General features: G+C 52.8%; 7 protein-coding genes across 7 annotated transcripts; 4 read left to right on the top strand and 3 right to left on the bottom strand.

Annotated features, from left to right (window-relative positions):
* Nucleotides 1-147: 147 nt before the first annotated feature.
* On the bottom strand, nucleotides 148-1,746 carry RCE1 (CAAX prenyl protease). The gene is made up of 3 exons (XM_062893087.1): nucleotides 1,190-1,746; nucleotides 691-1,124; nucleotides 148-639 (listed from the first exon to the last, which is right to left on the bottom strand). The coding sequence occupies exons 1-3, from the start codon at nucleotides 1,236-1,238 to the stop codon at nucleotides 166-168; spliced, it is 957 nt and encodes a 318-aa protein (XP_062739076.1). The 5' UTR covers nucleotides 1,239-1,746; the 3' UTR covers nucleotides 148-165.
* Nucleotides 1,747-1,786: 40 nt separating this feature from the next.
* Nucleotides 1,787-2,309, top strand: QC762_0106560 (uncharacterized protein; the record flags this gene model as incomplete). Its single annotated transcript, XM_062884261.1, has 2 exons — nucleotides 1,787-1,808; nucleotides 1,996-2,309. The coding sequence occupies 2 exons, from the start codon at nucleotides 1,787-1,789 to the stop codon at nucleotides 2,307-2,309; spliced, it is 336 nt and encodes a 111-aa protein (XP_062739075.1).
* A 1,369-nt stretch (nucleotides 2,310-3,678) lies between these two features.
* QC762_702290 (uncharacterized protein) lies at nucleotides 3,679-6,444 on the top strand (the record flags this gene model as incomplete). Its single annotated transcript, XM_062893088.1, has 1 exon — nucleotides 3,679-6,444. The coding sequence occupies one exon, from the start codon at nucleotides 3,679-3,681 to the stop codon at nucleotides 6,442-6,444; it is 2,766 nt and encodes a 921-aa protein (XP_062739074.1).
* A 347-nt stretch (nucleotides 6,445-6,791) lies between these two features.
* Nucleotides 6,792-7,379, top strand: QC762_702300 (uncharacterized protein; the record flags this gene model as incomplete). Its single annotated transcript, XM_062893089.1, has 1 exon — nucleotides 6,792-7,379. One exon carries the CDS (start codon nucleotides 6,792-6,794, stop codon nucleotides 7,377-7,379), a length of 588 nt encoding a protein of 195 aa, XP_062739073.1.
* A 320-nt stretch (nucleotides 7,380-7,699) lies between these two features.
* On the bottom strand, nucleotides 7,700-9,792 carry ale1 (Lysophospholipid acyltransferase; the record flags this gene model as incomplete). The annotated part of the gene is made up of 4 exons (XM_062893090.1): nucleotides 7,700-8,403; nucleotides 8,464-9,585; nucleotides 9,662-9,706; nucleotides 9,771-9,792. 4 exons carry the CDS (start codon nucleotides 9,790-9,792, stop codon nucleotides 7,916-7,918), a joined length of 1,677 nt encoding a protein of 558 aa, XP_062739072.1. The 3' UTR covers nucleotides 7,700-7,915.
* A 721-nt stretch (nucleotides 9,793-10,513) lies between these two features.
* Nucleotides 10,514-11,864, bottom strand: MMM1 (ERMES complex subunit mmm1; the record flags this gene model as incomplete). The annotated part of the gene is made up of 2 exons (XM_062893092.1): nucleotides 11,789-11,864; nucleotides 10,514-11,714 (listed from the first exon to the last, which is right to left on the bottom strand). Exons 1-2 carry the CDS (start codon nucleotides 11,824-11,826, stop codon nucleotides 10,514-10,516), a joined length of 1,239 nt encoding a protein of 412 aa, XP_062739071.1. The 5' UTR covers nucleotides 11,827-11,864.
* Nucleotides 11,865-11,895: 31 nt separating this feature from the next.
* On the top strand, nucleotides 11,896-14,135 carry VPS45 (vacuolar protein sorting-associated protein 45). The gene is made up of 2 exons (XM_062893093.1): nucleotides 11,896-13,361; nucleotides 13,416-14,135. The coding sequence occupies exons 1-2, from the start codon at nucleotides 12,219-12,221 to the stop codon at nucleotides 14,037-14,039; spliced, it is 1,767 nt and encodes a 588-aa protein (XP_062739070.1). The 5' UTR covers nucleotides 11,896-12,218; the 3' UTR covers nucleotides 14,040-14,135.
* The last annotated feature ends 28 nt before the right edge of the window (nucleotides 14,136-14,163 follow it).

Here is a 14,163-nt window from a genome sequence, read left to right as displayed (position 1 = left end):
GTGTTCAACAGTGATTTTGGTTACATATCTGATGCTATTAAATTGATATACATCCTCCACCACCTACTTAACACCTGACCAACAACATGATTTCCAACAGCCATCATCCATCCAACCCCCAACCCAACCCCAACATGCATTTTTGGTTCTCTTTTTTAAAACATATCACCACTGATCAGCCCCAACCAACCCCGTCTCAACACTCTCGCTCATCCCCCACAGATTCCTGTACCACGACCACGCCCCCGCCACCAACAAGACATAGTACCCCACCGTCCAGAGCCGGTTGATCTTCTTGTCCCCGTTCTCGTCTGTGACACGTCCCCAGACCTGGGGGAGGCCCATGCAGTTGCAGAAGGCGTGGACGGCGCAGACGCCGAGGAGGCTGCCGGTGCGGAGGTAGAGGAAGTTGGCGTAGGAGCCGAAGAGGGTGGTGTACCCTAATTGGAATACGGACCGCAAAAGGGAAGCAGAGACGGGGACGGCGGGGTGGGTGAGGCGGAATTCGTAAAAGTGGTGAATGTGGGAGAGGCCGAAGATGAGGGGGGAGAGGAAGAGGGTGCTGGATAGGGGGGCCTGGGAGAGGAGGAGGAGGGGGAGGGAGGAGGAGCGGAAGAGGATTTCTTCTGTTATTGGGCCCTGGAACCTTTGTTAATATTTAGGGGGTGGGAGAATAGGGGGGAGACGTACAGCGATGTAATTACGGTAGTCGGTCCATTCTGTTAGGGTTTCTCGCAGTGGGAGGAGGGTGGACCATTGTTTGTAGCCTTTTTCGACTATGAAGTAGCTGTACAAGGGGCCCAGGAAGAGGAGGCCGGTCAAAAAGAGGATTTTGACTGCTGGGATCAGGGCTAGTGGGTAGACTCCTAGGAGATGGAAGATTGCTGATGCTGAGAGGGAGGCATAGCGGGAGAGGATTAGGGAGGTGGTGAGTGTGCAGATGGCACAGGACAGGGAGACGGAACGGATCCGGGCTCGGATCACCGAGGGGGCATCGCGGGAGAGGGTGGGCGATGGCCGGGTGGTGGGGGAGAGGTAGAAGGGGATGAAGTAGATGAGGGCGTAGAGGGCCAACAGCAGGTAGGCTGTCGAAGCTGTGAAGGGTGGTGGTAGGGGCTCTTCCTCTGTGAGACGGTGTCAGATATCTTGTGTGACGTGAGATGGGTTGGGGGGTGGGGTGGTAAAGTACCCTTGTGCCAGGGGTTGAACTTTTTGAGCACTTCTCCAAGAGCTGGCATCTTGATTTTGTGATTATACAAGCCTGGCCTGCTGACTGTTTGAGTAGTAACGTCAGGCTGTGAGAGTGCGCCTCCTGCTTAGACGCTCGTCAGGGGAAAGCGCGCGGCTGCGGCTGTTGATCAATGCTTGTGAGACGATGGGCTGCCGAATCGGGTCCCGTTTCAAGAATCGTCAATCGCCAAGCAAACTCTTGGGTTTCTGTCAAACTTTCCCAGACGGACGGGAAGGAAGATGCTCGCGTTTTTTGCTCCACCGAATCGTCGCGTGGGTGTGGTGGGTTCCGTGTGTGTCCCGATCGATTAACAACCGCCTCCTTCTTCTTATTTTTAGAGGTCTTTATTCGACGCTGCATCTGGGATTTGCCCACGATACTTCCTCCCAGGACCAGGAAGGCGGGGAGTTTGTTGTTGGTTGGAGTTGTGCTATACTCAAAGCTTGACACAGTTGCGGGACTACCGGAATTCGTTAAGCTGCCTTTTTCTACGTTGCATTCCTTTTGTTTAAGCCGACATGTTATTGCATTAGCTTTAATTGTGTCCTCGGAACAATGCTTAGATTGTGCATGGCAAGTCTGACAGTTCTTTCACATCACTTTCTATCTTTTTTTGTTTGTAACTTCTGAAGCATTGAGCTGCTCATTGTAAAGCTTTATGAAAGGCCGTAGTCGGCATAAATGCACAAATTGAACGCGAACTAGACACGAATCAGGTACGCGCTTGTCTGTTTTGCATAACAGTTTAATTAACACATCCACAGTAGTAGGCGCGTCCCCTGCCGAGCCCGACAGCCGCATCTCGATTGCATCTGGCCTTTCCACAGTCGCTCACCACCGTCGAACACGTATCCCAGGCTCCATTCTGCCCGCAGTAGGCAATGTGACAAACTGCAGATGCTGCAGTGTTGCAGGTGTCAGTGAAGGGATTCGGCCTGTGCTGCCGTGGCACTCGCCGGCGCCACAGAGCAATTGCAGCGAGTGTTCTTGGGCACAGGTGCAGCCATTGTGTCAGCTATCAAACACCATCGACGGCCATCATCTTGTTGATGTTTTGATGACAGCAGGCGAGGGATGATGCAGGGGACATGGCTGCAGAGGACAGAGCGGAGAGTTGGCACCACTCGCCGGCCGCCCCGAGCTTGGTTGCAACATCACCGGCCCAGAAGTGTCGGTGGGAGGGCATCATCGTTCCTCCCGACCAAGCCAAAGTTTCAACGAAGCTCGTTTGGCGAGGTTGAAGATCAAGACGTCGAAACGCTAGCCTCGATGTTGCGTGACACAGCCCCGTTGACCCCAGAATGGAAGAAACCCCAGGCCGGACGGACGCTGGCTAGGTCGAATTGGGACAGTTAGCGACCGGTAGCGATGGCTTTCACCCTATCACAGCGCTGCAGAGAGTGGGTACGCGAAATTAAACTCTCAGCCTTGTTCTGGAAACTTTCCAGCGGTCAAGCGGTGTCGCCCACTGTCTTGGGCATTTCTGGTTCTCGTCCGCTGTTCGTTGAGATGGCAGCTCCTGAATGCTGCATAGCAAAACTGACGCTGGCCAGCGAACCAATCGGCGGCATACTCAGCTCTTTTTTTTCGTCTCAGTACTCCGTATCATCCAATCTCTAATTGCGACCACCATCCACCTCCGCGACTCCGCAACACACACTCTCTCTCATCTTGGAGGTACCCTCCATTCCGGCCAACTCCCGTTCCATCCTTTTTTCCCTCTCACCCACGAACCTCTCACCACCCACCCCCACGGCCCGTGGCGACCTCTTGTGTCGCGTGGAGGAGAGAGAGCAGCCGTAGCCGTAGCCGCCTTGTCCGGCCGTCCTTCTTTTGGGTCGCATACTCCCGCCTTCAACTCTTCGGGATAGCATTGCACCTATTGGATCCCGGTGCTTCAAGCTTTTCTGACCAGACGCCGCTGTCTCGCCATCCCACCACCACTTCACAATGCTCTAAGCTTCCGGCCTGAATATTCTACCTACCACCACCCACCCTCTTTTGAATCCAACCTTAGCCAGTCGTTTCTTCTTCGATTCTCTTCAACGCACTCTTTTTGCAACTTTGACATTTAATTTTTATCGCACCGACACAGGCTCCATCGCCTTCGCCCGCCCGCCCGATCACCCGCCTTGCTGAGCTGAATCATTTTTCCCAGTATACTCCCTGAACGCATCACGACCAGGAACCCAGCGTACGTCACTCGCGCGCGAACACAATCTCAAGACAGGGTACCCTTCATCTTCAAAAGAAACACGCCACTCGACCACGTTTTCGCGACGACGTCTGATTTTTTTTCTTCTTTTTGGCCTCCTTCCATTCCGGACTGTGCGTATGAAACGGTTATGGAGATCTGACTGTCCACTTTCTGAATTCACAACCGGACCCGACGGATCGAGAGCCTCCCGGCCCCGCACGCCGGCCGTCTCACCCAACATTCCGGAGCCATGTCGGCGCCCGACAGCCGACATGGCCCGCCATCAACACCGCTCCATGAGCGATCAAAATCAGAGAGCGCCACCAAGTCCGGTATCCGTCTCGTCCCATATACGCCGCCGAGAATCGATGGCGATGAGCGCGCGCCAAGCCAGCTCTCACTGCGCGACAATGCACCAAGCCGCAATTCCAACCGAAGCAGCGATCAGACCATCCGACTTGTTGGACACTCGAGGAGCAGGAGCAGCGGGCTTGCAGAGGTGACAAATGCGGGTGCCCCATTGGAGCGGGGGAGGAGTGAAAGGGTTTCAGGCATGAAACCCTTGGTCAGCCCCTCGGGGGTGGGCCAAGCGTCTGAAGATTCGCCCAACATCACGACATATCCTACATCGACTCGATCTTCCCGCGTAAGCGAGTCGCCATCCCCAGCTGGGTCATCCCAAACTACCACCAGGTCCAGGTCCTCGTCAAGGGCCCCTTCCAGACGACGCACCATCATCATCACCAACCCTGACAAGACCTTCACCCTTGTCCGCAATGACCCAGAAGCAGAGTCCTCTGTCACGCCCAGTCCGCTCCCAGCACGCGACAGCCTTATTTCCCCTACCCTGTCATATGCGTCCAGATCGAGCACGCATGAACGGCCTTCAATCCTCTCGTGGGCCGAGAGTCGCTCAGAGACCCCCATGACGGGTGTAAGCACCTTCATCCCGGATCACACACCATCTGAGCCGCCCTCTCCTGCACTCTCATCTCCGGGCTCTTCAACCATACACTTAGCTGAAGATCCTAATCCTGCATCCTCTTCGTCCCCTTGGAACTACCGCATGGTCGGTGGCCTGCGAAAGGTAGCCCAGACGCCCGAGCCCCCCGCCATCAAGGAGCCTCCAGCAGACTCGCTACCCTCCGACAGACCTCTCTCCCCACTGATTGAAGACCCTACCGGCAAGGAGGAAGAGGTGACACCCACCAAGCCGCCCAAGACGATCGTGTCGAAGACGTCTTTTACGTCTGCTGTGTCCGACCAAAGCATCGATACTGTCTCCGTGAGCACGAACTACAAGGTCTACGGTCCCGGCTCATCGCCTGCTCAAGAGTCCAACGACAGTCTCCTTTTCAACCGACCCGGCACCTCCAACTGGGAGGTCTTGGGTGAAGCTTCCCCGGCCCCTGCTTTCAAGAATAGCCCATTGGCATCCTCAGCCTCTTCGTCAACAGGGGAGAACGATAACTACGTCGTCCATGGCGAGGCGTCACCGTCGCCATCCGGATCTGTCATCGTCGTAGCGAAGAAGCCTCGTCCAAGCTATTCCCAGGAAAGCTTGCGAGTCGCGCCGCTCAGGCCAGCGAAGAAGAAGTCGTACGAAAACTTTGGATACTACAAGCAACGGTCTCGTGAGAACCTTCGCTCGCGCACTAATTCTGTCCACTCCTTGAAGAGCGTCGGTTCTGTTATTGGCAAGCCGGAGCCGGCGTTGTTGGTGCCTCCAGTTACCGTCAACCTTGGGCTGCTGTCCCCTCGGGCCGCGCGTGGAGGTGAATCGAGTAGTCCGCAGCTACCCTCATGGTTGGCGCCACCAACCACAGGATCCTCCTCCAGGCCTGAGAGTTCCAACACACAAGGACCATCGGTCTCGATGATTACCGCGACTCCCCATCAATGGAGTTCACAGCTCTCCACCGTCCAGTCTGAAAGCGAAGTTGAAAGCAGCCCAATGCCTACCCGGTCTGTTTCGCCATTATCCGAGTCCTCCGGCGGCCATCACCGTCGTCGCAGTAGCGCCGGATGGGTCAGCTCCATGCACAGCCGTCAGATGCCCAGTGTCTCCTCGTCCATCGCTGGCCAACTGGAAGAAGGCGCCAATACCAGCTCAGGGAGCGATTCTCTTCACCGACCGCAGCCGAGCTTGTCAAGAGCGAGTCCACAGATCCGCATGGTGCGTGATCAGGACGAGCACGGAGATGGAATTGCGGACCTGGAGCACAGACCCTCCAGGGCAGCGCTCTCGAGTTACTTTACCACCACCAACAGTTCCAGCAGAGGCCTTCACTCCAGCGGTAGCTCCCGTTCTCGTGGAAACAGCTTCACTTCCGAGGTTCCCGCCTGGGCCAAGGTCTACTATGGATCGGGCGAAAGACGCTGGCTCGGAAGGTCTCCTTCTTTCATGTCTATCTCGGAAAGCGGTAGCAGGCCGGGCAGCTCAAGATTCTACAACGACGGGGATTCACCCACCGACGAGCAGTTCCCACCTAATATCTACAGCCCCAGGAAACGCGCGAGAGAAGTCCCCGGCGACCATCCCTTTTTCGGACAATCGGAGATGGGTATCTCACAAGCACCTGCCCAAGACTATAACGTATTCAGAACATTGCGCCAGAAGACATCCAGCATCTGGTCCCCACATCTTCGTCAAGATCGACGCGCCAGCCGCTACAGCATGTGGGACCCACCCAGCATCAACTGGTCGGCCGATACCAGTTTGATGGGCAAGCGGAACATTCAGGTGGTGCTCTTCATCATTGGCTTCATCTTCCCATTCGCCTGGATGGCCGGAGCTCTCTTGCCACTGCCCCAGCGGTACTCTCTCGAAAAGGGAGAGAAGCAGCCCGAATACCGTTACCAGCCCCAAGCTGGAGACGAGAGGAGATTTGAAGCTGTGCGGTGGTGGAGGAACCTGAACCGGATCATGTCGGTTGTCGGTCTTCTCATCATCGGCGCCATCATCGCCCTGGCCGTTGTTGGTGTTCAGCAAGGATGGGGACAAAACTCGCCATAGAAACTCATCACATTAATCACTCACTCACAATCATACACAAATATCACTATGCCCTACCCAGGGCCCCGACCACTACACAATCTTTACAAACCTACCACATACACTCGCACGTGCGCTGTACATCCATCCACTCACCTGGATTGGACCAACCTCGACCAAACACACGGTCACAACGATTCGGGCATTTTTCCAGGCCCATCTCAGCACATATACAAACATCTACCGGAACGAATTTCTACGACAGCTTCGACGACAGCACAAACACTTAATGCCTGACGGTTTCTTTTTTGACGTTGCAACCTCAAAATAGAGCATTGGGTTTTTTCTTTCTTTATCTTGACGGATTAATGAGATGCCTTTTTGGCAGCCCATTTCCTTTTTTTTTTTTTTCGCAGCCAACGAATTTTCTTTTTCAAGATTTCGCTTCATATCTTTTTTCAAACGTGTCGTTACTATCATTTATTTATCATGTACATCCTCGTGCTACAGCACAGGTGGAAGAGCCAAGAGAAGACCGGGCGGGCGTTTTTGAACAACAACGAACAATCGGAGATACCCCGTCGTTTTTTTTGCCTTGTTTGCTTTTTTTTTTTGGGATTTCCAAATGCCATTATGGGAGTCGGGGCGAAAGGGATTATTTTCTGGCGGTTGGCGAGCAAAGACGGGAAGTATACACATACTTTACACACAAAGCCTGCTTTTTCTTTCTTATCGTCTGTATTACCATCATCATTTATTGGGGGAGAAAGTTATTTACAACGGCACCCTATACTTATTACTTAGTTTTTAAACCTTGTTTTCTGGTTAGCTACTTCCCTCCTTACCCTCCCTTGGAAGATAGGGAGGAGGTGTTGGAAAGGGGGCGGCGGCGGGTTTGGCAGCTGGGGGAAAGGGGGAAGAAAGAAGCTGCGAAAGATTATGCAGTATTACGATAGTCATGTGCGAAACGTAATGCAAAAACATTTTTTATCAGGGTCATATTTTTATCTGATGTGCTCTGGAAAGTGTCCAGTGATCGATGGAAAATCTCTCTACCCAATAAATATCTAGATTACGTGGTCGAGATTTTTGTTGTTTATATCGTGTCAATGGCAGTGGCCTGACTTGTGGGCTGTCTTCCTCGACATCGTCCACGAAAAACCTCGAACAGCCCAGCGACCGAGCGTGTGCGGTTTGTGACTATCATTCCCCATCTGCCAAAGGACTCAATGATCATTTAAAGACCTAGAATACTCTTGAACATACTTCATAACCCAGTTGACGTCTCTTGCAACCCATATATTCAACAGCAAAATCTCCCCTTACCATGTAGCCAGCAAAGGAATAGATAAAGCACACAATCTACCCATTGACCCTGTCCCATCGCCATGCTTCAACAAATCACACAAAATGGATATATCAACCTCCGTCCTCCTTTCCTATCTACACACTCCTCCTTCCCCCAATATATTCCCCCTTTCAAACCCACCACCTACATCGCCTTCTTCATATCCTTCACCAAACTATTCTCCCTACTCCTCGCCCTCCTAACCTCAACCTCCCTCTTCACCTCCCTAACCATTTCATCCAGCTCCTCCTCCATATCCGCCGAAATCCCCATCACCGGCTCCCTGCTCGAGCTGAGACTGTCCGTGCTCGCCGTCCTCTTCAAATCCCCGCTCTTCTTATCAGTCACAACCCCCGCCTTGGCATTTCGCTGCTCCAGCGCCTTCTTCACAACCTTGACTCCGGGGGAAGCAAAGAAGCCCATCAAGACCAGTGTCCCAACCACGGCGTAGAAATACACCCTCGCCCAAACCGTAACCGAGCCCGAAAAGGACAGAATCAGAAACGGAGCGGCCGCGTACGAAAACGTGAGCTGGGTCGTGATCCAAGAGGCGAAATCGTAAAGCTTCTTGGAGGGAAGGGGCTGCTGAGTCTTGGGGTCGAGGAAGAAGGGGCGGAAGAAACGGCGGAGTTCTGCAGACAAAATAATTAGCTTGAGTTAATGAAACAAACAGGCGAAACAAGAAAACATACTCTTCGCAACAGTCTGAATAAAACTCGCCAGCACAAACGACAGATAATACCCAGGATAAAACCCATGCCAGAAAGCCGAGGTCGTAAAAGTAGCCAAACTAGCCCTAAAACCAGGCTTCTTCCCCCTAGGCGTGACCCGCAGGTAGACGTAGTTCCTCAACCACTGATTAGTATTGATGTTCCACGCCCCCAAGTACCCCCTCGTGTTCTGTGCAAACTCCACCTCCCAAGGGTCGATATTCCGGAGCCTGTCCCAAGACACTTTTCCAGTCTTGGGGTCGACACCCTTAAAACCCAGGCCAGCCAGAATGCACGCGCCCTCTGTCATGGTCCAGACACCATAGTACTTGCAGCGCGCGGTGAAGCCAACCATGTGCAGCACCACCAGCCGGCGGAGGAACCCATACATCACAAACTTATCCTCCAAAAGCACCTCGGGGTAGTAGTGGGCGGATAGCTTGAGGAACGAAAAGGTCCAGATCAAACCAAGGGCTAGTTTCTTCATGGCGGGAGTCCCACTGCGGGGAATTTTGCGCTTGCGACGGGTAGGCGGCTTCTTGGACGGATCAACATTGGCCGGCACCTCAAACATGGTAGTGTCAAGCCACCTGCGGTACTCAACAAAATCAAATGCGGGACCGATGAGCATGCTGGGGAAGAAGAAGACATAGCCCGCATAGTTGAGGAGACTAGGGAGCTCCACGAGGCGTCTGTCTTTCTGAAAGTCGGAGAGGTCGGCCTCGGGAAGAACGCCATCAGCCACGTTCCAGCAAAAGGCGCTGAGCTTCATGACCGCGACCATTTGGGCGCCCGTGATGTCGACTGAACGGGGGCTGTTGGCTTGCTGGCGCGCAATGTGGTTGACGCTCATGTGGCCCATCAAAAAAACGAAGCCGACCCATGGCATGTACGGCGAGCCCCGCAGGTATTTCGCGATGGCATATGTCCCGATCGCAGAGATCAAAATCGTCCGGAGGCCATCCCAGAGGTCGAACAGTCCGACGAGGTAGAATAACGAGATCGAAATCGAGAAGAGGTTTTTGAACTCGGGCCGCGCATCGGGAACTCTTTTTAGGAGGCCGGCGAGAGGATACGATAGGAGGAAGGAGAAGACGAGTTTTACTGTTCCGCACGACGTTAGCACCCAGAGCAATCATACGATTTTGGAGCTCAGAACTATTATAGAGAACAAACGTACACTCATCTGGGCCAGCGCCGATCCTGTCGGCTAACCAAACGAATGCTATAAAAGACAGACGACGTCAGCAAACCGACACCCACAACTCATCCGGAGGGGGCGTCCATACGCGCGTTTATGAAGGGTATCATGGTGACCAGTGGTCCTGGTTTAACAAATGCGCAAAGGCGTAACGAAGGCGGCGGTCTCGAAGTAGTGTTATACCATCACGAGGTTGGTTTCGATCAGTGGGGGGACTGAAATGGTTGCTGAAGAAAATCACGGCAATGGCCGTTTGCTCTCGGATCGGCGAGTGGCTTTATGCGACAGGGACGTGGCAGGAAGGTAAATGACAACCAACTAGTGTTGAGGTTCAGAGGACAAAGAAAATAAAGAGAGAGTTTCTTTGGTATACAATTTCATCCAAAGTGCTTGATTAACGATGCAGTGGCAGCCGTTTTTTTCATCGGATCGTTGAGGATGCCAACTACTGTCATGAACCGTTGGGGACTGATGGGGATTTTTGGTGGGTCCACTGCTGTGACATCACCAGACCACAGCCGCACCGCTGCGGCGCTCGCTTTTTGGCATGTGCTGAGCATCGCTCATTGGCTCCACTCTGGCGCCTCCTAAACCTATATCAAGATCTACCTATGGGCATGTGGTGGAATGGTATGATATGATACATGTAAGGTGTACAACACCCACTGATAGTATTTTGACCTGGTGACAGGTCGTTAACACACCGCGGCTTTGCCTCGTTATGCGGTTTTCCGTGTATCGGTTTTTGTTTTGGTTGGACCTTCAGAGGCAGAGGGGCGAGCGGGGCTTTGGAGATGAGATTGTGTTGTAAGATCCAGATTGTAACCGTCATCATGTAGGCATGTCGATGCCTGGGAGTGAACCTGGCATGGAGCCTGATACCGAGTAAGTATCGTCTCCCACTGGCCGCCGTCTATACCGGAGCCCGTCCGTCTCAGTGTCAAGTTCTTGACGAGCCTCCTTGGCAATAGCACCGCCATGCGCTTTGTTTATTGATTGCTCAATATTGGCGATAATCTCATCACCCCCGCGCGTGTTCTTTTTCCGAGGCCACATGCTGGGAAGCTCAATCTCCTGGAACCTTGGCTCAACGCATCGCTCATCAAACCATCGATGAAGACGAGACTCAACCAGCTGTGCAATCTTGGGGACATCTTGCAACCTTGAACGACTTCCCAGAAGACTGCGAATCGAGAAATCCAGTCGGTAATCGTCGAGAAACGTGAACGTCATTTTCGTAGGCGTGTTTTCCGAAGGGTTGCTTGGGTTAAATGAGATGGACAGTGTGCCGCTAAAACGAACAACCGACACAGCCAACGCCACGGGAAGAACTGCGCTCAGTCGCTTGGGGAAGTTGAGAAGGAGCTTTGTCTCGACAGCCAGAGTAATCATATCGCTGAGGTCGACATCCATCCTCGCCTGCAGACGAGCACCTTCCCTGGCAGCCTGTTTGGGATCAAACGCCTTGCCTGCTCCAAACTGGAGGCCATCCTCGTCCACCGGTATGATGCGGCAGTTGCTGAAAATCGGGAAATCCTCCCCCAGGCTCAACTCCGAAACCCGTATCTCGTCCACAAAATCTGGCCTCGAAGTCCCGTTGAGGGTCTTGCTCAGAGATGTGAGTATGGCGTCGTCATGCTGCGCATCGCTGCGGAACTGCGCAATGGTCTGGGCAATCAAGACATTGAACCAGTCCAAACTTTCGGGTTGGTGGCTGTCCACCTTGTAGTAAGTCTTGTCAAGAATCGAGCCAATGGTCAGGGTCGGCGGATTCGATCGGAGAATGCTCGATTTCTTCTTGTTGAGGGCGGGTAGGGCTGGTGGTTGGGAACCCTGGCGTTGTGTGGCTGTGGACCGAAGACTAAGTAGAGATTTCTTGTGGGCAAGAGTTCGTGACCTTCGTTCGGTGGCTCGGATAGACGCCGTTTCTTCCGCCGATGGCGCTTCGCCAAAGATGAAGAACTTGATAAAGGCAGCAATCAGCAGCACTACTGACAGCTGCCCAAGGATGAGACCCTGGAGAAAAGATAATCTGAAAAAAAGGACGATTGCCAGTCAGCCTCGGAAACAATTGACAGTAAGAAAACAGAATTGAAAAGTACTCACGAGGGCTCCGATCTTGTTGGGCAAACATCTTGTGCCATTTTGAACTCGAACGCTGCTCAAGAAATTCGAGAATGCGATGACGGCAGCTTTCAACTTGACAAGGCGCTGGAAAGACAGTGCTCTTATCTTATCGTAGCGTGTCACTGGCCCGCTGCGTGCCGACTGCAGGGGCCCAACAGCTGCGGCAGGCACCCCGGATTAGACACTCTTGGCGCCAACCACAGGGGAGCTTCAAGGAACACAGCTCACCTCTTTCAGGTTCAACCTTCAGGACCACTCTTATACACACTAATTCAATATCACGACGTCGATGACCACTTGTTCTGCGATAATTCTACGATCCATTCTCAGAACTTTTGTTCGGAACACATAAAATCCACGCTCCCGTCGAACCGAATTCACCCAGGGTCAACTCCGAACCCCAGGAACGATGGACGTGGTGCAGGCTGTGACGGGCTACGTCACCAAGATGGTGTCGGCCGGCGACAGCACATCGGGGACGTCGCAATCGGCCAAGATGAAGATTCTACTGCTGGACAGGGAAACTATGGCCTTCATATCGACCGCCGTCACGCAATCAACGCTTCTCAACCATGAGGTGTACCTCACAGATCGCCTAGACAAGCCGAACCGGGAAAAGATGCGCCATCTACGTTGCCTGTGTTTCGTGAGACCAGACCCGGATTCCATAGGCCTTCTTATTGATGAGCTGAGGGAGCCTAAATACGGGGAATACCATCTTTTCTTCAGCAATATTGCCAAAAAGTCCACACTGGAACGTTTGGCCGAGGCCGACGATCACGAAGTTGTGAAGCTCGTTCAAGAGTATTTTCTGGACTATGTGATCATCAATCCCGACCTGTTCTCTCTCAACATGTCTCAGCCCCTGTACCGCCTATGGGGTGGGAACCCGGACACGTGGAATAGAGACTCTCTTCAACGTGCATCTGAAGGCCTCATTGCTGTCCTGCTATCGCTCAAGAAGAAGCCCCTCATCAGGTACCAGAAGTCTAGCCCCCTGGCTCAAAAATTGGCGTCAGAAGTGCGATATCACATCACACAAGAGGACCAGCTCTTTGATTTCCGCAAGGTTGACACACCACCAATCCTTCTCATCCTAGACCGAAGAGAAGACCCCATCACCCCCTTGCTCATGCAGTGGACGTACCAGGCCATGGTACATCATCTTCTCGGTATTCACAACGGTCGTGTAGACCTAAGCAGTGTACCTGACATCCGTCCCGAGCTCAAAGAGATTGTTCTATCTCAAGATCAAGACCCATTCTTCAAGAAGAATATGTATCTCAACTTTGGCGACTTGGGCAGTAACATCAAAGACTATGTTGAGCAATACCAATCGAAGACGAAGAACAACGCCGACATTGAGTCAATAGCCGATATGAAGCGTTTCATTGAAGAGTACCCCGAGTTCCGGAAACTCTCGGGAAATGTCAGCAAGCACGTCGCCCTCGTCTCTGAACTGAGCAGGCGAATAGGCGCAGAACATTTGATGGAAGTCAGCGAGTTGGAACAAAGCATAGCTTGTAATGACAACCATGGAGCTGATCTCAAGGTATGGTTCTTCCTTAAACATAGAAGCGCAGACTCTCTTGCTGACTTTCAATAGAATATACAAACACAAATTCAATCGCCCACTCTCCTCCCTTCTTCCAAACTTACCCTGGTAGCTCTCTACGGCCTTCGTTACAGCAGGCACCCATCCAACGCTCTCCCGTTGCTCATCGACCTCCTCATCACTGTTGGTGGAGTGTCTGTACGGGAAACCTCCCTTGTAAACAAACTTCTTACCTACCACCAATCCCTCCACGCCTCGGCATCGGGAGCAGGCGGTATTACCGACTTGTTCGAGTCGACGGGTCTGTTCAGCGCAGCCAACTCACGATTCAAGGGCCTCAAGGGCGTTGAAAACGTTTACACCCAACACTCCCCTCTGCTGGAAACCACGCTGCAAAATTTGGTGAAGGGGAAACTAAAAGAAGGGCAGTATCCCTTTGTGGAGGGCAGCCCAAGCGTGAAAGATAAGCCGCAGGATATCATTGTGTTTATCATTGGAGGAGCTACGTACGAAGAGGCGAAGATGGTGGCGGGTATCAATGCCAGCAGTCCTGGGGTCAGAGTCGTTTTGGGTGGTACGACGGTGCATAATGCGGCGACTTTCTTGGAGGAGGTCGAAGGGGCTGTGGATGGGTGGCCGGCGGATTCTCAGGGGACAAGAGCAGGGAGGAGATGAGCTTTCCATATTCCATTCGGGATTTTAGATATTTGATAATCAATGATAATCTGTTGAATCAGATCAAATTCTGTCACTTGTTGCTATGCATCACATGGCGATATGGTCCGTGCGCTATACTTGC

The sequence above is a fragment of the Podospora pseudocomata genome, chromosome 7, assembly GCF_035222375.1.
Source record: "Podospora pseudocomata strain CBS 415.72m chromosome 7, whole genome shotgun sequence".
NCBI lineage: Eukaryota > Fungi > Ascomycota > Sordariomycetes > Sordariales > Podosporaceae > Podospora > Podospora pseudocomata.
This window is presented reverse-complemented; position numbering and strand designations above follow the sequence as displayed.